This window comes from Mrakia frigida (genome assembly GCF_051309035.1).
Source record: "Mrakia frigida strain ATCC 22029 unplaced genomic scaffold BDY24scaffold_42, whole genome shotgun sequence".
In the NCBI taxonomy this organism is placed as follows: domain Eukaryota; kingdom Fungi; phylum Basidiomycota; class Tremellomycetes; order Cystofilobasidiales; family Mrakiaceae; genus Mrakia; species Mrakia frigida.
Window position 1 is genome coordinate 556 of NW_027481239.1, and position 20,424 is coordinate 20,979.

Below are 20,424 nucleotides of genomic sequence, written 5' to 3' on the forward strand. Positions count from 1 at the left end.
GCACCGACTCAGCAACCACGAGAAGCTTTGAGCCTGCGAAAGCGTGGATCTCTCGACGCGTCGAGAACGCATGCATCCGCAAAGGTCGACTTCCCGTCAACGGCTTTGTATTGGACGCCTTTCCTGATGAATGCACCGCAAATTTGAACCTAGTACTGAACAGAAAGATGACTGATGAGATTACAGGAAGCGGGGACGCGTCCGAAGATAAACGAAAACAAAAGACAGGGAAGACAACGCAAGCAGAAGGAGAGGGACAGGTCTAAAAGATATATTGGTAACACTGGTTATCATTAAAGGGACGAGAAAGGACGGTCGTGAAGAAATGCAAGCGTAGTAAGTGGCCAAATCGAAAGAACGAGAGACAGAGAGAGCGAGAGAGAGAGAAGCAGCGACAGCGAGCGAATGACTGAACGAGAAATGTAGCGTAGATCAAGCTGGAACGTCGAACACAAAGACAAGAAACTAAATAAGCACACTAGTCTACGCACGACGTCCGAGGTAGCCGTCTCCTTCTTCGCGTCCCTGCGTCGACGTCGGTTCTTCTCCGAAAGATGGTTGGGTTTGAGAGGACTCCTCCGTCTCGGAGCGGGAAGAGAAGCGTTTGGCCTTGGGAGGGTCGGAAGTGACGAAGCTCTCTTCTCGGTAGGTCGAGGTGGGACGAGATCGGCTGGATCGCTTCTCCATTTCGTTCTCGAGCCTGACGGAGTGAGGTCTTCGCTGAGAGTCCAAGTCGAGGTCCTCCGCGTCCATAGGTGCCGACGGAGTGTGTCGTTTCCAGATGATTCCCCAGACTGAAAAGAGGGAAGAGCGAAGGGGTCAGTTCGAGCTCGAGGATTCAGAAAGAGGAGAGGACGCGTCGACTCACAGAGGTTGTAAATGATCCCAAAGAACAACAACACAACAGCAAGTCCCCAAACCGCAATCACTACAAGCCCGAGAACCGTCCTAATGATGCCCGAGAGGGTAAAGAACTGCTCCAAGAAGCCGATCATCATCCCCATCGCCACCAATCTGAACACGCTCAACGTCGCGCTCAACCAGTCTCCCTTCTTGTTCGTGTGAGGTCTGAACGCGACGAGGAGGACCAACGTCAACCCCTCGACGATGACGAGACCGATGATTTGAACGGCTCCGTGTCCTTGAGCGAAAGCGATGAGGCACGCCTTAGCGAAGGTCGAGAAGAGGATGGGGAGAAGCCAGAACGAGTGCAGGGGGGAGCGGTACTGTTGGTAGAGGGCCGAGCAGAGAGGTCGGAAGGTAGGGAATGGGGAGAACATGGATTTGTGGTATTGAACGACGGTTTGGTAGGATTGGGAGTCGGCTGCGAAATCCGAGGGGGAGGTGGAGATGGAAATGGTCGAGTTTCGACGCGATGTTGAGTTTCGCCTCGAGGAGTGAGTGATTGGGATTGAGGAGTGAGATCGACGGTTGGCGAGGAGGAGAGTACCCTCGGCAACGAGGAGAGTAGCGAGGGTGATGAAGAGGACCAGGGCTGCGAGGAGGATAGTAAGCCAGGTGTCGTTGAGGGTGAATTGGTAGAGGGAGAAGATGGCGACGGGGAAGAAGACCATGAGGGACTGCGAGAGAAGAAAACTAGGGTCAGCTACTTGTAGCAGCAAGGTTGAAGGATGAAGAAAGACTCACAATCCTGAGAATATTCGTCACCACCAACAACCCAAAGTTCTTCCTCAACCTCCAAGCCCAGCCCTCCCCTACGACGACGCGTTTCTCTCCCTTCCACGTAACCTTCCTTCCCCCGTGCGTAGCCCCCATCACCACCAGCCAAAGGATCAAGTGCAATCCAGCAAACACCAACCAAATGAACATCCAGGTGAAGAGGACGGTGAAGAAGGCGTTGGCGACGGGGATATCGAGCGAGTTGAGGTAGATCGGGATTCCGGAGGGAAGGCTTGTCGTTGAGTTAGAGGAGGCTTCATCAGGGAGAGCAGCTCGACGGAGGAGGGAGAGAGGGTTGAGGTGATTGGAGGGTAGCGAGTAGGCTGAGGGAAGAAGAAGGTCTTCGGACCGCTTGACGAAAGGGAAAGGGAACGAGAGTCCTGGGAAAGTTGAGATGTTGAGGGGAGCCTCGCCTCCGATGGGGACGGTGTAGGTAGAGTTACTGTTGACGAAAGCGGCTGCTGGATAGGCTTGGCTGTAAAGGAAAGGAAAGAGGAGACGAAAACAAGGAGCGGAAGGTCAGCTCGTGTTCGAACGAAAGAGAACGAGACGCGACGAACCTGGTGAGCTTCCCTCCCGTGATAGACCTCGCCCGATCGATAGCACTCTGAACTTTTGCGGTCGAGAAGATCCCCAGAGCCCACTGGAAGTTGAGGACAAAGGCTCTGTAGGTTGAAGGGAACTCGAGCGAGAGCAAGCCCGTCGCGGCGATCGACTGGAACATGAAGATCACGTCGACGACTCTCCATTGCCCAGGACTCGAGCTTCCCGTCACCAGCTCTGCTCGATCCTTGAGCTTGGGATCCGACCTCGAGATGTTCCAAGCCGTATGGAACCACGAAACGAGGACGGCGAGAAGCGCGACTCCGGCTGTCGACCAGAGGAAGGCGGGGAGACGAGTCGTCCAACCGTTTGAGAGCGAAGCTTCGACGCAACCGACGAGTTCGTTGGTGACGACGTCGATGAACTTGACTCGGGCGTAAGCTTCGAGGTCTGGGACGGTGTAGGCGATGGAGGGGAGGGAGGAGGTGTCCTCTTCGGTGAGAGGAAGGTTCGTCCCAACTGTCGAAAAGGGAAATAGGAAGTGAGCGGGGAAAAGGTCAGTCACGATCTCTGCCTTCTATTAGTGCAGCAATCGGAAAGCTACTCACTAGAGAAGCTGATCTCAGGGAGAGGGCAAAGGAGTCCTCCGAGGATGTCGCAGAAGTTGAAGGTCGTGTCGAGGATAGACATATCGTAGGCGTAGATCTCGATCTCGATGGCGAGATTGATTCTGGTGAGAGACGCGATCGCTAGGGTGATGTAAGCGGACTGAGTTGTACCAGAAGAGAGCAACGATCAGCTTTGGGAGACGGCGAAAGGAAGGAGGTCGGAGGGACGAACGTTGTTTTGCTCGTAGTACTGAAAGGCGAAGTCTTGCACCTGGATGCCGTTGGGGGCGGAGCAGTAGGTTGCTGTTGAGGTGTCTATCAGAATCGGAACCGGAATTGGGGGAGGAAAGCGAAGTCAACAAGCTGTCTCGAGAAAAAGGACGGCGCGAAGGTGAGCTCTCAGCTTTCTGGATTCCTCCCTTGGCTCTCCTTCCGTCCTCCTTTTCCCATGTAGCGATCCTTCCTTCGAGTCCAAATCTCGAAGTCGAAGCAGGAGAAAGGCAGCACCTGAGGCTTGCGACATGAAAAGAAGGTTAATATGTAGAACTTCACTCACAAAGAACGTTTCCAAGGCCCGTTGAGTTCGAGGTCGAGTTGTTGCTCGTGTCTTGAGCATCGACGCTTCCTGCCACCAAGAACGCCAGACCGACGAGAGAGCGCGAGATCCCTCTACGGAGTAAAGATGGGACCATGAGAAGAGAGCGAGCTTGCGAGCGGTGGTGGTGGTTGACGAGAAGGAGCAGAGGAACAGGCTCTGGGCCAGAGGTCCTTCGAAAGGGAACTGATCGAGGCTCGAGGATCGCCATGGCCTGCGTCAAATCTTCGCATTGACGCGTCATCATTGACGAGTGATAAGAAAGTGAAGATATCCCTGAGGAAGAGCAAAAGATCAAGCGAAAGTCAGCAAAGGAGAGCCGCAACGTCGAGGAGAACGGAGATCCGAAGAGGTGCGAGAGGAAATCCTCGTCCGTCGTCTCCCTTCGTTCCTCCCATCCTCCTCCTCCTCGCAGGTTGCCTGTCGGACTCCTCTTCGAGGTCTCGAACGAGGAAACAGTTTCAAGGTTTTGACAGATCTCGACAGACCTCTCCAAGAGAAGAAGGGGGACATTGCAAAGACGGAGACGGCCCCCGCCTTCTTTTCTTCTTTTCTCCTCCTCCCTTCTCTTTTTTCGCGTACCTGCTGAGATCGTAGTGTTGAGACAGTAGCCAGCCTTCGTGGCGAGATGAGGATCGATGCGACTTGTGAGCAAGAAAGAACAGGGAGAACGAACCAATCAGTTGTCGTTCGGATCGACGGATCTCAACGCGTCTCTCGGACCTTCTCCCTTCGACCCTCCTTTTCTCGAACAACAATGCAACGGTGAAGAGGAAAATATGCTGACTTTGAAACAGGCCTGGACGAGTGAATCTGAGAGGTCTGCGACCCGACTGCACCAGCTCAGCCGCTTCCTCCCGCTGAAGAAAGAAGGAAGGGCGACTCTAAACTGAGGGTTGCGAGAAAAAGAGCTAAGAAAGCAGAGAGGCATGCAAAATCGTCAGAAAAGAGAAGAAATCATTAAAGTCGTACGAACCGAGCCCAAACGAAAGAGGCAGATCAAAGACGAACGCGCCTTCGACCCGTCGTCCCTCCCTCCCTCCCTCTCAAAGCATCCCAACCCAAACGCTCTTCTTCCTCCACTCCTCCACCCTCTCTGTCGGAACCCAACCCTCGTCCCCAGCCGGAACCTTGATCCTTCCACCGCTCTTTCCAGCCATCTCACTTAACTCCCTCCTCCCGCTCTCGGCTGGCCTCTCCAGCACCACTTTCTTCACGCCCTGCACCGTCCCAAACACCGCTCTCACTTGATCCGTATTCCGAACTCCAATCAACGTGATCTCGACCGTCGGCGAAGGGAAGGAGAGCGATTTGAGGAGCGCTGGATGGAAAGGTTTGAGTGCGATGGAGTAGTTGAGGGACGAAGTGGGAGAGTTGGGAGGGAAGGAGAGGGTGAGTTTGGTGAGTTTGGGGAGGAGGGGAGTAGAGTTGGGTACGAAAGGTAGTTTCCGACCTCGTTTGCTGGAGATGTCGTGCAAGGCGAGGACCATATCGATTCTCGAAAGATCCGACGCGTCTTTGGGTCCTGCGGCGTGGATCTCGAGTTCCTCGACGGCGTCGTAGTCTTCCTTCCTTCGAGCGGTTCCAGAGAACGAGCGAAGTTCCGTGGGTGAGCCAGAGGTGAAGAAGGAGTTCCAGCCTTGGGTTGAGCGGAGGGAGACGACGCGGTAGAGGATGGGTCGAGCGACGGAGTGGAAGAGTTTGGAGGTGAGGAGGATGGAGAGATTGGAGAGGCAGAAGGGATCGATGGTTTGGAGGAAGATGAGATAGAGGACGGAGGAAGGAAGGTGAGCGATGGTGAGGTTCCGAGAGGGTGGAGCAGGAGGCGGAGGGGAGGAAGTGGTGCTGGCGACGACGACGAACGAAGGCCGAGGAGGAGGAGGAGCTGCGTTGGTCGAGGTAGGAGGATTGGGGCGAGGTAGGGATTCGGGAGTTGGTGGAAGGGGCATCTGTAAGATTCGAAGACGGAGAGGGAAGAAGAGGTATCAGTTCCGAGCCTCAGAAACGAGCAAGACGAAAGGAGAGACAGGCGACTCACCGCGACCACTCGCTTCTCTCGCTCTCCAACTTCTTCTCCCTTCCTTCCCACGTCGACTGCCATCACCACCTTGCTCGCCTTCTCCAACCCGACATCCACAGCAGCAGCACCCTCTTCACCACCATCGTCGCCCGCCAGCTCGTCAACCTCCTCCTCTTCCTCTTCCTCCTCCTCTCGCACGACCGGTAGCGATGCGACGAACCCACCAACTCCGCCAACCTCACTCAGTCTCAGCCCATCTCCATCATCCTCTTCGAACCCAAGCCCTATCCCACCTCCTCCCTCTTCCTCATACACCCAACCCGTCTCTCCCTCTCCCTCGCCTTCTTCCCTCCCTCTCACCAACGAAGCAGGAGGACCACTCTCCTCTCCCACCTTCACCATCCCACCTCCTCCCCAGAAATCTACAACCATCCCTTGCTCCGTCTCCTTCTGCTCCTCAGGATCCTCTGCGAGTTCGTCCTTCTCCATCGACGCGTCCTCGAAAGCGAGCAGCCCACCTCGCCGTTCTTCTTCCTCCTGCTTGACTCGTTCATACCCATCGAGAGGGTCGACGGCGTTGGAGAAGAAGTCATCTGCTGTGTCGTCTCCGTAGACGTCTTTGATCCGAGGACGAGTTGCGGCGGCGGTCGAGGCGGGTTGGGAGGAGGAGGAGGGAGGGCCGAAGGGTTGGAAGACGAAAGGAGCGGTTTGAGAGGAGCGAGGTGGCGAGGACGATTTGGGAGGAGGGGAAGGGGAAGGAGTTGGTTTTGGTTCGGTTGGTGGTTGAGAGGCGGGAGGAGGAAGAGCGGCGTAGCGGTACTGGGCGAGCTTCTCTGCCGCTGTTGGAGAAGAGGACGACGAGGAAGAGGAGGAGGGATGGTTGGACTTCCGTGGTGGATCTGAGGATCGGATGACCGGTGGAGGAACGACTTCCGAGCGTGGCCGGGAGGTTGATGGTACTGGTGAAGGTGCGACGGGACGAGGTTGAGCTCCTCCTTTTGACGTGGACGAGGGAGACGAAGAGACGCGTCCTCCCGGCGACTCTGGTGCTGCTGCTGAGAGCCGTTCTTGAAGAGCGAGGAGCCTCGACGGGGATGGAAGGTAGTTTGGAGTGTTCGGAGGAGGGTGAGGAGGAGAAGAAGACGTGGTAGGAGTCTCTAGTGGAGTTGTCGTCTTCGTCGGAAGATCGATGGAAGCGAGGAGGTCGTCAGGAAACAACATGGAGGAGAACTCGTCCTCCTCCTCGTCCAAGGCGGGTGGTACGACTGGGGTGAGGTTGGCAGAGGGAGCGACTTGAGGTCCGAGGGGTTTGAAGCGTTGTCGTTTTGAAGAGGAGGAGGACGAGGAGGGAGGGGCGGTGGTGTTTGGACGAGGAGGAGCAGGAAGGGTCGTTGCTGACGAGTTGGCAGCCGAAGTGGATGGCTGGAGATGGTGTTGTTTGGGGGAGGTTGAAGGAGCTGGTGGTCTGCTCTGCTTCGACTTGAGATCCACTTCTCGTAGGAAAGCATCGTCCCACTCGGGTCCTTCGTCGAGCTCGTCCTCCTCCTCGTCGTCCTCCCTCCTCCTCTCCTTCCCCTTGCCCTTGCCCTTCTCCAACACCGGTTCCATCGCCCTCCCCTTCCCCTTGTCCACCTTCTTGGTATAAACGATCCTCAACTTCTCTCCCGACGAGATCTCCTCTTCTGCCACCGTCGCTCCGAGCTCGAGCTCCTCCTCCTCGAGCCAAACCGAGAGGCTCTCCTTCTGGCTCAAAGGAAGCTTGGATTTGACCAGATACGTATGGATCAGAGCCGATATCTTGGTGGAAGAGACGACCTTGATCTTGAGAGGAGTAGTAGAGGAGGAGGAGACAGGTGGAAGGAGTTGAAGCTTGATCGACATGGCGAGAGGAGGGGAAGCTGAGCTGGAAGGAAAGGAAGTTGGTTCTGTTCAGTGGCTCGTTCGAAGGAAGATTTTCTCAGAGTGATCTGGGTGGGATGGATGCTCACTAGTACTTTGGGTCTAGTCTTCAGTCCTCCAGGAGTGAGAGGTCGATTCCATGGGAAGAAGGTTGGGTGGGAGTCGGTGGAGAGGGAAGGAACGAGTCGAGCTCAACACTTTCGCACCGTCTCTCCCTCGCGACGGGCGATCGCAGACAGAAAAACTTGCTTTCTAGCTCCTGTTATGTTATCATAGAGGCGTAGACATCCTCTCTTGTTGACCTAGTTGTACAAATTGTGGTTGAACGAACGCGAACTGTCGAGAAGAAGAGAAGGCGACGACCCATCAAGATCGCGAGCAAAACAAAGCGTGTGTCTACCCAACATTCCTTCTCCTGAGGTGCTGTGAACAGAGGAATCGAAGAAAAGGAGGAGCGAGGTTCAGTTCAAGATCTGAAACCGAAGAGAGGCCAGGAGGAGAAAAGGGAGGGAGACTCAGACGGGGAGGGACGCGTGGACGACGTACCTCGACGGAACGACCCTTCGACGGCCTGCATCAGAGTCGAACGAAGCGAACAGTCAGCGATGATGTATATAAATATTAGTTGACAGGCAAAAATAAGGGAAAGAGTCTGGTCGAACTCACTCAAGTCGCCTTCCCAGCCTCATGCCAGCTCAGTCCCGAGCCAACGACCCTGTCGTAGCTCCTGAGGAGATGCCACAGCGCTGTTGCTGGCACATCCTCCATCAACTCCTTGGGTACATCTGAAGGCGACGTGTTCCTAGACTTGCCTAAGGCAGAATCGTGAACGGACGTCGGGAAGTAGGCGTAACAGCTCTTGGCCAACCCTTCCTGCCCATGACTCGCTGCGATGGCCCAAACCTCTAGAGGCTTCTCCTTGACGTGCTTGAACATCTCCTCGCATAGTCTGGTCGCTCCAACGTCGACGTCGTACTTGGTGCAGATCTTCCTGATCTCGAGGAGGCGGTCGAAGGCGAGACCGGACGGAGGAGGGGAGCTCGTTCGATGGATGAAACGGAGGAAGTCTTCAAAGAGGGAGCTGTCCTCGTCGATCTTGAGGATGTCCTTGGAAGAGGAGGAAGAGGAGTGAGGGAGAGAGAGGATGTTCTTGAAGACTTGAGAGGAGGCGGAGAGGTAGAGGGTTTCGACGTAGAACTGAAGGGAGGGGGTTTGGAGGATGAGATCGTGCGAAGAAGAGTTGAAGAACGTAGAGACATTGATGGGGAAGGAGGACGAAGTATTGGAGGAATGGGAGGAAGAAGAAGGAGGAGGGATCTTGGAGACGGTTGTAGTAGACATGGTGAAGAGGGAAGGCAGCGAGAGCAAAGATGCGGTTGAGGGAAGAGGAGGGGAAGGAGGAAAGAAAGTTGAGCTCGTTCTCTTCCTCACCGCCGTCCACAGTCCCTCTGTCCTTCCAAAAATGTCGACATGTACATCTCATGTTATCTGCGAGCTTGCCGAGGTGTTAGGAGCTTGAAAGGAGGACCGCGAAAGATGAATATATGTTGAGGAAGGAGGAGAGCGAGGTCGAGGAACTCGTTCCTCCCTTCTGCCCCTCCTCTCGCTCTTCTTCTTTCCTTCCCATCTTCTCTTTTGAGTTCCGGTCTCCTGAATTTCATATCTCAAGAGAGTAGCGACGAGGTACTCACAACTCTCGGTTTACGCTCGACTTCGTGGTTCAGTCCTCGACGCGTCGCCGATTCGATTCGACTCGACCTCTTTCCTCGATCTTCTTCGAATTTCTGGGCAGAATCAGGTCGTTAGATGTCATTAAGATCGGTGTTCATCCAAAGAGAACTCTTGAGGTCGAAGGGGAGCGTCCGATCAATCCTCAGAGGTTGAACTTGTGGAAGAACTCCAACATCTTCTCGGAGATCTCGTCCTGAACCCCCCACCGATAGAACAACAGAGAAGGAGGTCAGTTATCCGACATCAAAGGGTAGACGCTTTAACAAGAAGAGACCCTCGAACTCACCAAGTGACTCTCCAAAGCGAAGTGGCACCCATCGTTGAACGCGACGACGAGGTTCTCCTTCTTGATGTCCTTCGCAAACGCCTCCCCTCCCGCCTTGGGGAAGATCATATCGTCTCCCGTTCCCCAAACGACGAGGGTAGGAGGTTGGTGTTTCCTGAGGTACTCTTGGAAGGCAGGGTAGAGGTCGACGTTGGACGCGTAGGACACGAAGAGGGAGATTTGAGCGTCGATGGTGGATTTGAGTTGGAGGTAGGCGAGGTTGTAGGACTCGGGAGCGAGGAGATGGATTCTGGGGTTGTTGTGGGTGTACTAGGTAAAGAAAGGAAAGTGGAAGAAGAAGGGGTCAGCGAAGAGAAGAAGGGAAGAAACAACGACGACGCGTGCGTCGGCCAACGAGGGAAGAGAAGGAGGAGACGAACCTGCCACTTGGTACTTTCGAGGGTGAGGATGCTAGTAAACAGCGGAAATCAAGTCAGTTTGATAGGTGAACGGGGCAGAACGCTCGACGCGATGGGAGAACTCACTTCTCGAGCTTCTTCCTTTTCTCAGGAGAGGAAGGATCTTCCCAGACATCTCTCAACCCCGTCTGCCTCCAAAACTCTCCCAGACCTTCCTCGTAAGCATTTCCATTCTGAGTGACGATCGCCTTGAAGAGCTCGGGTCGTCGGAGAGCGAGCCTGGGAAAGAAAAGGAAACAAAGAAACGAACGCGTCGTCGTTGCAGTCAGCTTCGTTTCCAGCACTTCAAAAGGCCAGGAGATGAAAACACGTAAGAAATATATTCACCTGAATCCAGTCGGAGCTCCGTAATCGAAAGCGTAGAAGATGAAGGACTTGATTCCCAAAGCGTCGATGAAGAGCTCGAGAGACTGGGAAAGGGCAGCGAAGGTGAACTCGTAGGATCCGGGAGCGACGGTATCTCCGTATCCGGGAAGATCGGGAGCCTGAAAGAGTTTTGGAAGAGGAGAGAGAGAGGGGACGTCAGAAAGAGGCGAGACGACAGGGAAAAAGAAAACGTCGTCCGGATCGACGCGTCGCCGAAAACTCACGATGACCCTGTACTTGTGAGAGAGCTTGGGGATCAAGTTTCTGTACTGGAAAGAAGAGGTAGGGAATCCTGAGCAGTGGGGAAGTACAGACGAACGAGAGTCAGCTTGGGTCGTCCGAGAGACGAGGGGGAAACGACGCGACGCAAAAGAGGACTGACCGTGAAGCAGCAGGATGACAGGAGCGTCCTTGTGAGGAGAAGCTTCTCTCCAGAACATCTCGACTCCATCGGAGAGTGAGACCGTCTGGTAGGTGGTTTCGACGGACTGAGAAATGGAGGGGAAGAGAAGAGGACGTCAGCTCGTCGATTCGAATCGGAGTGGGATGGGTACAGGATGGCTCAAGAGTAGGAGAGGAGAGTGAGCTGACCTTGTGATGATGGTGATGGGAGTTGTGAGAAGCGAGAGGAGTAGACATGGTGGTTTTCGAAGGAGAGGGTCGAGTGAATGGGCGATGGTGGTGGTTCGAGAGAAGAAGAGACGGGAAAAGGAATCAGGGGGTTTGTTTTGACGAGAGATCACCTGAGGGAACGTAGAAACGAAAGGGGGATCCGGAATCGTTCCTTGTGATCCGTCGCAGCGAACTGAAACAGTAGTCGTCGATTCAGGGGAAGGGAACGCATTGAGTGAGCGAGACGAGCGCTTCAACGGATCTTCGACCTCTTCGTCGAGTCTTCCTTCCTCGCTCTGCTGGAGTTGCACTCTTGCACGACTCAGGACGGCCGGGAAGAAAAGCAGTAGAACGATAAGAAAAGAGTGGAACAGAAGTCGAAGTCGAGACGCGTCTTTCCTTTCGATTGATCGAAGTTCAGTCCGAAAAGAATGACATGATCCCAAGAGCTAGAATTATAGAAGCTGAGGTAAGATGAATGAGCTAGAGAAGACCCGAAACGAACTCTAGATGGAGAGACAGAGGTAAGATTATTAGAGAAAGCCCGAGAGGAGGGAGACCAAAAGAGAGGAAAGAAGCAAAATCAAAACCGTTTGTGGAAGAGGCGAGTGAAGAAGCAACCGAGAGAGAGAAGATTGTCCGAGAAGAGGAGAAATACAGAAGGAAGGAAGAAGTAAATGTGCACTACAATCTACTTGGACTCGACTCCGACGTACGAAACACACGAGGACCTGCTGGCGTCGACAACGAGACCTTTGGCGCACTCGGAGACGACGCATCGACCCTTGGTGCAGGAGACTCCCTCGACGTTGGGGATGAGGGTGCAGTCCTGACCGGTAGGCTGGGATCCGAAGGGGACCAAGCATCCTCCGCCTGAAGAAAAGGGAAGAAGAAGGGGAAGAAGGAGTCAGCGAGAGGGAAGAGGAGGGAAGGGAGACGCGTCGAAGAGGAAGAGAGAGATTGAAACTCACAAGACTCGATGTTGGTTCGGATGTCAAGGCACTCTGAGAGGGGAAAAGTGTAAACGGGGAGGGGTCAGAATGGGGAAAGGAGATGGAAGAGGTGAAGCGAGTCGGGGAGAAGGAAAGGAAAAGAAAAACTCACCGAACTGAGAGGTCCTTCGTCCAGAGAGTCCGACAATGGAGCAAGCCTGCATGCTGTTGGGGCAAGCTCCAGGTCGGGTCATGATGAGCTCTCGTCGCCTCCTCTGGGAAACGTTGGAGAGGCACTGTCCGTTGGTCTTGGTGAAGTTGTCCTCGCAATCTGTGGAAGAGGAAAGGGACGCGACGAGGAAAAGAGTCAGCTGTCGGCTCGAGAGAAAGAGGAAGCAGAGGTGATAGACTGACCGAAGTCACAGGTGGTGCAAGAGTTAGGAATGGAGTTGGAGGGGTAGATGCATCGAGCGGGAGCAGTGGTGGCGAGGACGAGATCGGGGACGAGGGAAGCGGTGAGGGAGGAGAGGGCAGTTTGGAGAGCTGTGCGAGAAGAGGGGAAAGGAAGGAGGAAAGGTCATCAGTAAGAGTGGAAGAAAAGATGGAGCCGAAAAAAAAAAAAAAAAAAAAAAAAAAAAAAAAAAAAAAAAAAAAAAAACGTACTGAATCCGAGGGCGTCGAGGAGAGCGATGTTGGTACCCGACAGGAGTCGAGTCTCGAGGAGGGCGATGGATCCAGGGGTAAGGCCTCCCAAGGGAGTAGCACAGACACAGGTCAATCCGAGGTCAACTCCGAGAAGGACGATATCGGGGAGGCCGAGGATTCCAGGGATGGTGAGTCCGGGGATCTCGACGTCGAGGGTAACCTGGAGGGAAAACGGAGAAAAGAAGAGAGGTCAGCACCCATATAGAGATGGAGAAGAAGCGAAAGCGAGGGATTCTCACACAGATGGGAGCAGCGACGGCTCGCTTGAGGATGTGGGTAGCAGGGTTGGGGGAAGTGTTGGAGGGAGAGGCGAAGGTCGAGGGGAGGAGGGCGAGTCCGACGGCGAGGAGAGAGGAAGCGAAGAGCATTGCTGGAGAGGAGCGAAGGGCGAAAGGAGTGCGAAGGGGAGGAGAGTAGAGGGAAGGAAGGTGAGAGAAGGAAGAGAAGGAAGAGGGAGATGGTGGTTGATGGAAAGAGAAAACAGTTCGCCCCCCCCTCCCTCTTTTGAAGGGTTTTTCGTCAGTGATTCAACCCGCCCCCTCCGAGGGAACGAATTAGAGCGAAACACACCGAAGCGAGACGAAGCCTGGCAGCGAAACAAGCCCAGTAAACAAGCAAAAGTCGGCTTGCCTCAAAGGGAGAGAGGCACGAAGCGAGGACGCACGTCCGGCCCACCCTGAAGTCGGAAGCGCTCACCCTTCGGCGCCTCCGAAATCCAAAACATCTCCAACCAAGCCGGTAGTGGAGTTCATCAAAGTGCTTTGATCAGGCTTCCGAGACCGCTTTAAGAGGGCAAAGAAAGCCTTGGTCGGTTCCCGACGAGGAGGCGTTGGACGCGACCGCAGGGGGGTGAAACCGACCGAGCATCCGAGAAGCTCGAGATCTTCCGACGTCTGATTTTTCCTTCTGAGGCTGCCTTGAAGGCCCTAAAGGGAGGAAGAGAGGGAAAGGATCATCTGGATCTCAGCCGAAGATCCAAGGATCTGGCAGGACGAGAAAGAAAGCAAGGTGAGACTTGGGCGGATGAGTTGAGAGGAAAAAGGAGGGTCGTTTGGAACGCTCTCGAGCTCGTTTTGTTTACATTTCAGAAGAGAGGGAGGAAAAAAAAAGGCATGCTAGATAGACATGAGGGTCTGCAGGTGCGTCTCAGGAGGAGACAGATCCGTAGAGTAGGTCAAAACAAAAACAAGAATGAAAGGGGAGACGGCGCCTCCCAAGGGTCTTTTGGGCGAACACCCTAGAAAAGAACAAATTCAACTAGCTCGTGTCTGAGTAGTAGTGAGCAGTCCTGTTGGTTCCGACGAAAATGACAAGCGGTCGATGAAGCGAAAACCTTGATAGGGCGGAGATCAAGCGAGGAGAGGAGAGGAGAGACGAGCCGAAACATGCGCGCGAGGAGTTAAATGAGCTTGAAAGTCCATCAAAACAGAAGGACGCAGAAAGAGATCCACGAAGGGGGATGTCGGAGAGAGATGGGGATCTTTTGGAAGGTGTGCGTCAAAAACAGTAGACGGGACAGGTCGCAATGGTCTTGAAAGAGAAGGGATGGAAAAGAAGGAGAGGTCGAGTAGTGGAGCTTTTGGTCGAAGGAGGAGACGCCTTCCGCCGTGGAACCTGCCGATGTTTCTCGAGACTGCTTGTGAGGATGAGAATGGATTCAGCATCGTATCTGGGAGACAAGAGCAGTACGTAGACAGAGAATAATAAACGAAGGGAAGGATAGGAAAGACAAGGGAGAAAGGGAGAAGTCGTTTCGGCTGTTCAGCTCGACCCTTCGAACGAGATCAACAAGAGCGAGCCAACATGGTCCTTTCGAGGGCGAGGACCTTCTCGAGAAGCTTGAGCTCTCCTACGGGGCCACGACCACATCGAAGAAGGGGAGCGAAGATGGAAGACGAACTTACAGAGCTTGACGAGACGAGCTCGACCTCCCTCCCTCTCTTGCTCCTTCTTCTTCCCTCCTCGAGTTGAGAACCGCTCAAAATCTCACCTCCTTCAAAGACAAGCTTTGAAAGAGATGCTGAGCGAGTATGATGATCAATCCTGTTGCGTCCTGAAGTTGGTGGCAAGGCGAGGATGTCGAACAACGAGAGGAGCGAAGGGAAGGGAAGGAGGTTGAAGTCGAGGTCGAGGTCGAGGTCAAAGGAGTCCGTTGGCGATAGAAGGGGCGAGGCTGATATCGACGGAAATCCTGGGTTCGAGAGGTATGCAGAAAGATAGCGAGGAGGTCGTCCGGAAGGAAGCTGCAACGAAGGTTGGTCCGAGAGAGAGTCATGGAAGCAGGTTCAGTCGAGGGAGGGGAGGAAGGGGAGGAGAGGGAGTTGGCCAGTCGACTCGGTTCGACGAGCGTCCCCAGCGATTCTAAAGCATGCAGATACGGTCCAGGACGGAAAGAAGACCGACGAGAAGAGAGTGAGCGAAAAAGAGCGAGATGAAGGTATCCGTGGGTCGTGGTTGGAGGTCAGGAAGGAGAGGAGGAGGAGGGAGGTGAGGCGAAGTAAAGGAGAGGGTCGTTGGGCGAGCGAGTGACCATACATTTTGGCCTGAGCAAGTTTTCGTTTTCACGTCCAAAGCCATCTTGCATGTCCGCGAAGGATCTGCTGAGCGAGCGAGAGAACTTTCTGCCAGAAATGAGATGTAGCAGCGACAATTCTGACTCCGCGGGTGGCCTCTCCTTTCAGCTTTTCGCCTGTCCGCCTCTCCTTCTTACTTCCCTCCATCGACCACCGTCCCCCGTCTTTCACTTCACTCGTCAGCAGCTAGACCACAGGTTCTCGCCGCCTTCGACCTTTTACAAGAAACACTCGTAAAAAATGGTGCGTTCCACTTGAATCCTAGAAGGGAGAGGAGGGCAAGAGGAAGGGAACGAGGTGGTGGCGAACGAGGTTTCTTTCTTCAACCATAGGAGGAGAAACGCTGTCCCTGTACCTCTCAGCATACCCGCCCAACCCACCCCTCGTACAGGACGAAATGCTGACTTTTTTTTCTTCCCTCGTATGCTCTACAGACTCTCGCCATCGATCTCCTCAACCCCTCGTCTGAGGCCGAGCTCAGGAAGCACAAGCTCAAGAGGCTCGTGCAGTCCCCCAACTCCTTCTTCATGGTTAGTATACTCTTATACCACATAATCTCAGCAACAACCTCCAGCAACAACCATCGGAATCCGAGGACTACAGCGGGAGAACGGGAGGGAGGAAGAAGGAGGGAGGAGACTAGAGTGCGGATTTGGAAGAGAGAGGAGGGAGCGGTCTTGGAATGCATTGGAACGAGAGGACGGAGAGGGGAGGGAATGGCTGTAGGAAGAGGAGGAGACCAGGATGGTTTGGGAGGGATGTAGAGAGGTGGAAGAGGTAGAAAAGGGCAGGAGAAGGGAGGGAAGGGTCACACGAGTCGAGGTCATCCTCTCCCTCCCTTCCCTTCCTCCCTTCCTCCCTTCTCTCTCCTCCCAACCTCACCTATACCCCTCTCGCTTCTCGTCGCACCCACCCTCGCTACCCACGCACTCCTCACCACCACCACCCAACACTATTCCCAAACACTCTCACCTCTTCCCTTGATGGTTCCCTTCACACGTCGCTGACCTCGCTCCCTTCGTCTCCCTCTCCCTCCCTTCTTCTCTCGCTCGCTCGCTCTCGCTCTTCTCCACCAAACAGGACGTCAAGTGCCCCGGGTGCTTCCAGATCACCACCGTCTTCTCCCACGCTTCCACTGCCGTTCAGGTTCGTTCCCTCCTCCTGACCTCCAACGAAACGAGACGGAAGCTCGCGACCGAAAACTCAAATCGAACCCCCAACCCCAACCGATCGTCTTTCTCTTCGAACGAAGCTCAACTGACCTTCTCTTCATCGTTTAACCTCGTTCTTGCAGTGTGGATCGTGCCAGACCATCCTTTGCCAGCCCCGAGGTGGAAAGGCCCGTCTCCAGGAGGGTGCGTCTCGTCTCCTTCCTCTCTTTCCTCCCTTGCCCAAACAACTTCCACCACCAGCTACCCCTTCGACCCTTCCCTCAACCCCTGAAGACGAACGCTGACCTTCGCTCTTCCTTCTTGCTCGCTTCCGTACTCGCAGGCTGCTCTTTCCGAAGGAAGGCTTAAACGTCGTTTACTCGTGTTTCTGTGATGGAAATGGGGTCTTCGAATCGTTTTCAGGCTGGGTTTTCGGGTTAGTAGAAGGACTTGTGAATGATGTTCTCGCTTATTACGAGTCGAGCGCCGTTGGGAAAGATGGGCGGAGAGAGGAGGTTGAGGAGGTGAGCTCGAGAGGAAACGGACATGGAGGGAGGGCTGAAAGGGCGACGAGCTGGTTCTCTGGGAGAAAGTCGAGCGAGTTAATCTCATCCTTGACTACTTGAGGGCAAGAACCGAAGAACAACAAACAAAGAGAAAGAAAACAAAGAAAGAAAGAGACGACGTCATGGCTTCTCCGAGGAACTCGTTCGAATCGACGAGCTCACCTCGCTCCCTCCCTCCACCCACCATCTCCCTTTTCTCCCGTTTGCTACGATGCCTCCCTCTACAGGTCAGCCCTTCTCCTCCCTCCCCTCTTCCTGCTCACTCCCTGACTGCTCCCTCTCCTCTTTTCTCTCAGCTCTCATCATCGGCGCCTCTCGAGGCCTCGGACTCGCTCTCGTCAAAGTGCTCTCCTCTCGTTCCTCTTCCACCAACCCTACCACCATCTTCGCTACCACCCGCTCTCCACCCAAGCAAGGTTTCTTTCCCAAAGGAGTGAACGTTATCGATGGAATCGACGTAGGAACCGAAGGAGCTGGGGAGAAGATTGTGAAAGGGTTGAAGGGAGAGAAGGTCGATTGGGTCGTGGTTGTTGCGGGGGTGTTGAAGAAGGAGGTGAGTAGACAGGTGAGAGAAGATGAGATAAGATGGAAAGAGACTGACTGACTGCGTATGATGGGTAGACTCTCGAGGAACCCAACTGGGAGGACGAGATGGATATGTATCGAGTAAGCTACGGTCGCCTCTTTCCTCCGTTCTCTATCTTCGTTCGTTCTCTCGGACTTACTCCTTCTCTTGATCCTCGTAGATCTGCGCAGTCGCACCTGTCTTCCTTACTTCAGCTCTGTACGTCCTCCAGCATCTCTTTTCCGCTCGTTCGCTGACCTTTCTTCAACGCGTCGTTCCTCAGCGTCCAATCCTCCTCCTTCGCCCCTCACGCCAAACTCATCCTCCTCACTTCCGAAGGTGGTTCCATCACGCTCAGGACTCAGAACGAAGGTGGTGGGATGTTCGGGCATCATGGGAGTAAGGCGGCGGCGAATATGGTGAGTGAAACGAGGACGAGGGACAAAAGGAAGAGAGCGAGAGAAAGAGCTGAATCTGGTTGTGTTTTCAGATCGGGAGACTGTTGAGTTTCGATTTGAAGGAGAAGGGAATTACGGTTGGGATGATTCACGTGAGTGGATGGGTTCTACGTGAGAGAGGGAGAGAGAGCGAGAGAGCTGACCTCCTGGTCGTCGACGCGTCGTTCTTCGAATCGATTCGCAGCCCGGGTTCCTCATGTGCGGTCACCTCCTTCTCTCCCTCCTCCTTCCTTCCCTCACTGACGATTACTCCACTTCATCTCGTTCCACTACAGCACCGAAATGACCGAAGGAATGAAGGAGCACTACAAGAAAGGAGGAGCCATCACGCCGGAAGTCGCTGCTCCCGTCTTCCTCGATTTCGTAGAGTCCTTGACGATCGAGCAGAGTGGACAGTTCTGGGCTCCTAATGGACCCAAGTGAGTCGAGGTTTCGATGAGGTTCTTTTGGGGTGGGAGAAACGAGAGAGGAAAGGAGAACGAACTGACCGCGAGTGGTTTGTTGTCTTTTTTTAGAGGGATCGGGAACGCTGAGGAAGTGCTCGGGAAGGATCTACCTACTCCTTTGCAGGTCCCTTGGTAATAAAATTCTTTCCTGCTCTTCTCCTCTCAAACTCTACTTTTTCTTTTAACGAAATCCATGCCCCTCTTTCAGAGACCCTTCTTGTTCTCTCGCTCGCTGACTCCTTCTCCTCAAACCATCACCACCCTCCCTCTCCCTCTCTCGAAACCATGTTCAACTCCTCCCCTCCTCCTCCTCAACAACCTACACCTCACCATATCCCTCTACAGCACCCTTCTCAACCGACTTACAACCCCGTCGGCTCTGCTGAGAACGAGCTCGAGATGGCCTTGCTCGGACTGTACCAAGGGCTGACGGAGATGCAGGCGAGAGCTGGGTCGACCCAGAAGGGGGATGAAGGGTTGATTGCGAAGGCTACGTGAGTACGAGGTGCATGCATATGGGAGAGGGGGTTGAAGAGGAGGGAGGAGAAGAAGGAGGAGAAGAGGAGGAAGGAAGGAGAGGTGGTGAGCTCGACGGTTCTTTCGTTCGAGCGAGCGAGCTCCCTCCTTCTCGTTGTTGCTCGGTATACAACAAACCAGTAGGGGACTCGCTAGAGGATGTATAGAGGCTTCCTTTCTCTACCAGCTTGATTCCCTCCGAGCTTCATTCGTTCTCCTTCTCCTTCCTCGTTTGAAGCTCACCTCGCTGACCTCTCTCCTCTCTCCTCTCTCCTCTCTCCTCCACCCACAGAGCCCAAACCATCTCGTCGATAGCGGAAGTAGCAGCTATGAAACCTAGGATTACTGCCAAGGTCCCTTTGGAAGTGCTAGAGTATGTTTCCTCCTTTCTCGATGAGCTCGAGCAGCAGCTCTCTTCCCCTCCTTCGCTCGAAGATCTCAAGCTCACGCTCTCCCTCTTCTTGACCTTTGTAGTTTACTCGACGCCTCCAAGAACCCTCATCAACACACTCGGGATCTCATCGTCGTAGCCTCGGGGGAGAATCAGCTCGCTCATGGGAGGTTGGTTGCTGTGGAGGTGAGCTTCGACCTTCTCCTTCCTCTCCCTTTCCCTTTCGTCCCACGTCCTCTTTTCTCGAGCTGACCGTTGTCTTGCTTTTCGTTTCTTTGCACTGCGATGATCAGTCCTACAGGAAGATGCTCGAAAGCTCGCTGTGGGATCAGTTCCCTGAGCTCAAGGCTGCCATGCTCGACGCGGAGGCGATGGGAGGAGAGAAGGGAGAGGGAACGATGGGGAACGGGAATGGAGGCGAGGGTGGGAGGAGTTGAACTGGAGGTGAGGTGATACGATCGGGTTGAAGAGCTTTTTGTGAGGCGGAGGGAGCGAGGAAGAAGAGAGGGAGGGACAGAGAGGGAGGGGGAGGCATTGGTGAGTCGTCCGTCGTTCGTCGTCCGAGTGGGAGTTCGAGGTCTTCCCATCGATCTCGCTTCGCTGGGATACTCCGATGAACTGACCAGCCTCTCAGGTGTTCTCTCTTCAGGTTCAAGATTGCACAGACCGCTTCAAACCGTCGACGAACGATCTTCTTCTCTCTCCCTCGTCAACGGTGGACGTTCGTTTCTCTCCTCCTTGCCTTCCCTTGGGACTCAAATCGGGTTCGTACTGGGATTCACCTCTCTGTCATCTATTCAGTCCAGATCGTTCACTGATGCGAGCTCTGCGTTCTTGTTCTCTCTTCCAGCAGTCGCACCATTCGGAAATCGCCTTGCGCTCTCTCTCCTGGAATCTGGTTCAACCACGGTTTCTCTCGATCTCAGCGGACGTATATCTAGTTAGGTATGCAATGTCTTTACAACGCTCGAATCTTGGCTAGTAGCAAGCTGGAGGAGGGATGGGTTCGGTCTTGGTCGAGCGGCACACCTCCCGGCCTCTCCTTCCTTTTGGTTTTCGACTTCGACTCGCCTCTCGTCTTTCGATGGAACTTGATCTGCTCCTTCCTCTGACCGTCTCGTCAGACCTTGTGGAGGGTGTCCATTAGGGTTGGGAGGCCTGTGAACAGGGGAGGTGTCACGTTCGTGAGTTTCTCGTTCGTTCCGCTTTGCTTCTCGTTCCCCCACTTGTGATCCGGTGAGCTGATCCTTCCTCTGTCTTGAAATCTGCTCCAGGCTCCTGTGCTCGAGGCTGGTCTTTGTCGTTGAAGGGAGATTGGACGCG

At 54.3% G+C, this 20,424-nt stretch overlaps 7 protein-coding genes across 7 annotated transcripts; 3 read left to right on the forward strand and 4 right to left on the reverse strand.

Moving 5' to 3' along the window:
• Window positions 1-262: 262 nt before the first annotated feature.
• BDY24DRAFT_436868 (uncharacterized protein) lies at window positions 263-7,557 on the reverse strand (the record flags this gene model as incomplete). Its single annotated transcript, XM_076644242.1, has 12 exons — window positions 7,435-7,557; window positions 5,465-7,349; window positions 4,510-5,375; window positions 4,009-4,070; window positions 3,388-3,702; window positions 3,064-3,146; window positions 2,832-2,991; window positions 2,241-2,742; window positions 1,648-2,155; window positions 869-1,226; window positions 706-794; window positions 263-409 (listed from the first exon to the last, which is right to left on the reverse strand). Exons 2-12 carry the CDS (start codon window positions 7,325-7,327, stop codon window positions 263-265), a joined length of 4,953 nt encoding a protein of 1,650 aa, XP_076492721.1. The 5' UTR covers window positions 7,328-7,349; window positions 7,435-7,557.
• A 454-nt stretch (window positions 7,558-8,011) lies between these two features.
• Window positions 8,012-8,686, reverse strand: BDY24DRAFT_418734 (uncharacterized protein; the record flags this gene model as incomplete). Its single annotated transcript, XM_076643891.1, has 1 exon — window positions 8,012-8,686. One exon carries the CDS (start codon window positions 8,684-8,686, stop codon window positions 8,012-8,014), a length of 675 nt encoding a protein of 224 aa, XP_076492722.1.
• An 89-nt stretch (window positions 8,687-8,775) lies between these two features.
• BDY24DRAFT_212596 (alpha/beta fold hydrolase) lies at window positions 8,776-11,111 on the reverse strand. Its single transcript, XM_076636521.1, has 8 exons — window positions 10,778-11,111; window positions 10,569-10,674; window positions 10,411-10,478; window positions 10,148-10,305; window positions 9,887-10,039; window positions 9,782-9,812; window positions 9,363-9,671; window positions 8,776-9,269 (listed from the first exon to the last, which is right to left on the reverse strand). The coding sequence occupies exons 1-8, from the start codon at window positions 10,823-10,825 to the stop codon at window positions 9,219-9,221; spliced, it is 924 nt and encodes a 307-aa protein (XP_076492723.1). The 5' UTR covers window positions 10,826-11,111; the 3' UTR covers window positions 8,776-9,218.
• A 108-nt stretch (window positions 11,112-11,219) lies between these two features.
• Window positions 11,220-12,896, reverse strand: BDY24DRAFT_402680 (uncharacterized protein). The gene is made up of 6 exons (XM_076642254.1): window positions 12,675-12,896; window positions 12,394-12,595; window positions 12,145-12,273; window positions 11,903-12,061; window positions 11,770-11,802; window positions 11,220-11,671 (listed from the first exon to the last, which is right to left on the reverse strand). Exons 1-6 carry the CDS (start codon window positions 12,801-12,803, stop codon window positions 11,490-11,492), a joined length of 834 nt encoding a protein of 277 aa, XP_076492724.1. The 5' UTR covers window positions 12,804-12,896; the 3' UTR covers window positions 11,220-11,489.
• A 2,246-nt stretch (window positions 12,897-15,142) lies between these two features.
• BDY24DRAFT_402682 (40S ribosomal protein S27) lies at window positions 15,143-16,524 on the forward strand. Its single transcript, XM_076642255.1, has 4 exons — window positions 15,143-15,251; window positions 15,443-15,538; window positions 16,089-16,154; window positions 16,303-16,524. Exons 1-4 carry the CDS (start codon window positions 15,249-15,251, stop codon window positions 16,462-16,464), a joined length of 327 nt encoding a protein of 108 aa, XP_076492725.1. The 5' UTR covers window positions 15,143-15,248; the 3' UTR covers window positions 16,465-16,524.
• A 412-nt stretch (window positions 16,525-16,936) lies between these two features.
• Window positions 16,937-18,330, forward strand: BDY24DRAFT_418738 (NAD-binding protein; the record flags this gene model as incomplete). Its single annotated transcript, XM_076643892.1, has 9 exons — window positions 16,937-16,952; window positions 17,022-17,278; window positions 17,347-17,391; window positions 17,472-17,509; window positions 17,574-17,709; window positions 17,781-17,840; window positions 17,933-17,946; window positions 18,024-18,167; window positions 18,264-18,330. 9 exons carry the CDS (start codon window positions 16,937-16,939, stop codon window positions 18,328-18,330), a joined length of 777 nt encoding a protein of 258 aa, XP_076492726.1.
• Window positions 18,331-18,479: 149 nt separating this feature from the next.
• On the forward strand, window positions 18,480-20,408 carry BDY24DRAFT_418739 (uncharacterized protein; the record flags this gene model as incomplete). Its single annotated transcript, XM_076643893.1, has 8 exons — window positions 18,480-18,688; window positions 19,003-19,083; window positions 19,185-19,287; window positions 19,395-19,524; window positions 19,751-19,822; window positions 19,903-19,910; window positions 20,226-20,285; window positions 20,376-20,408. The coding sequence occupies 8 exons, from the start codon at window positions 18,480-18,482 to the stop codon at window positions 20,406-20,408; spliced, it is 696 nt and encodes a 231-aa protein (XP_076492727.1).
• Window positions 20,409-20,424: the final 16 nt, after the last annotated feature.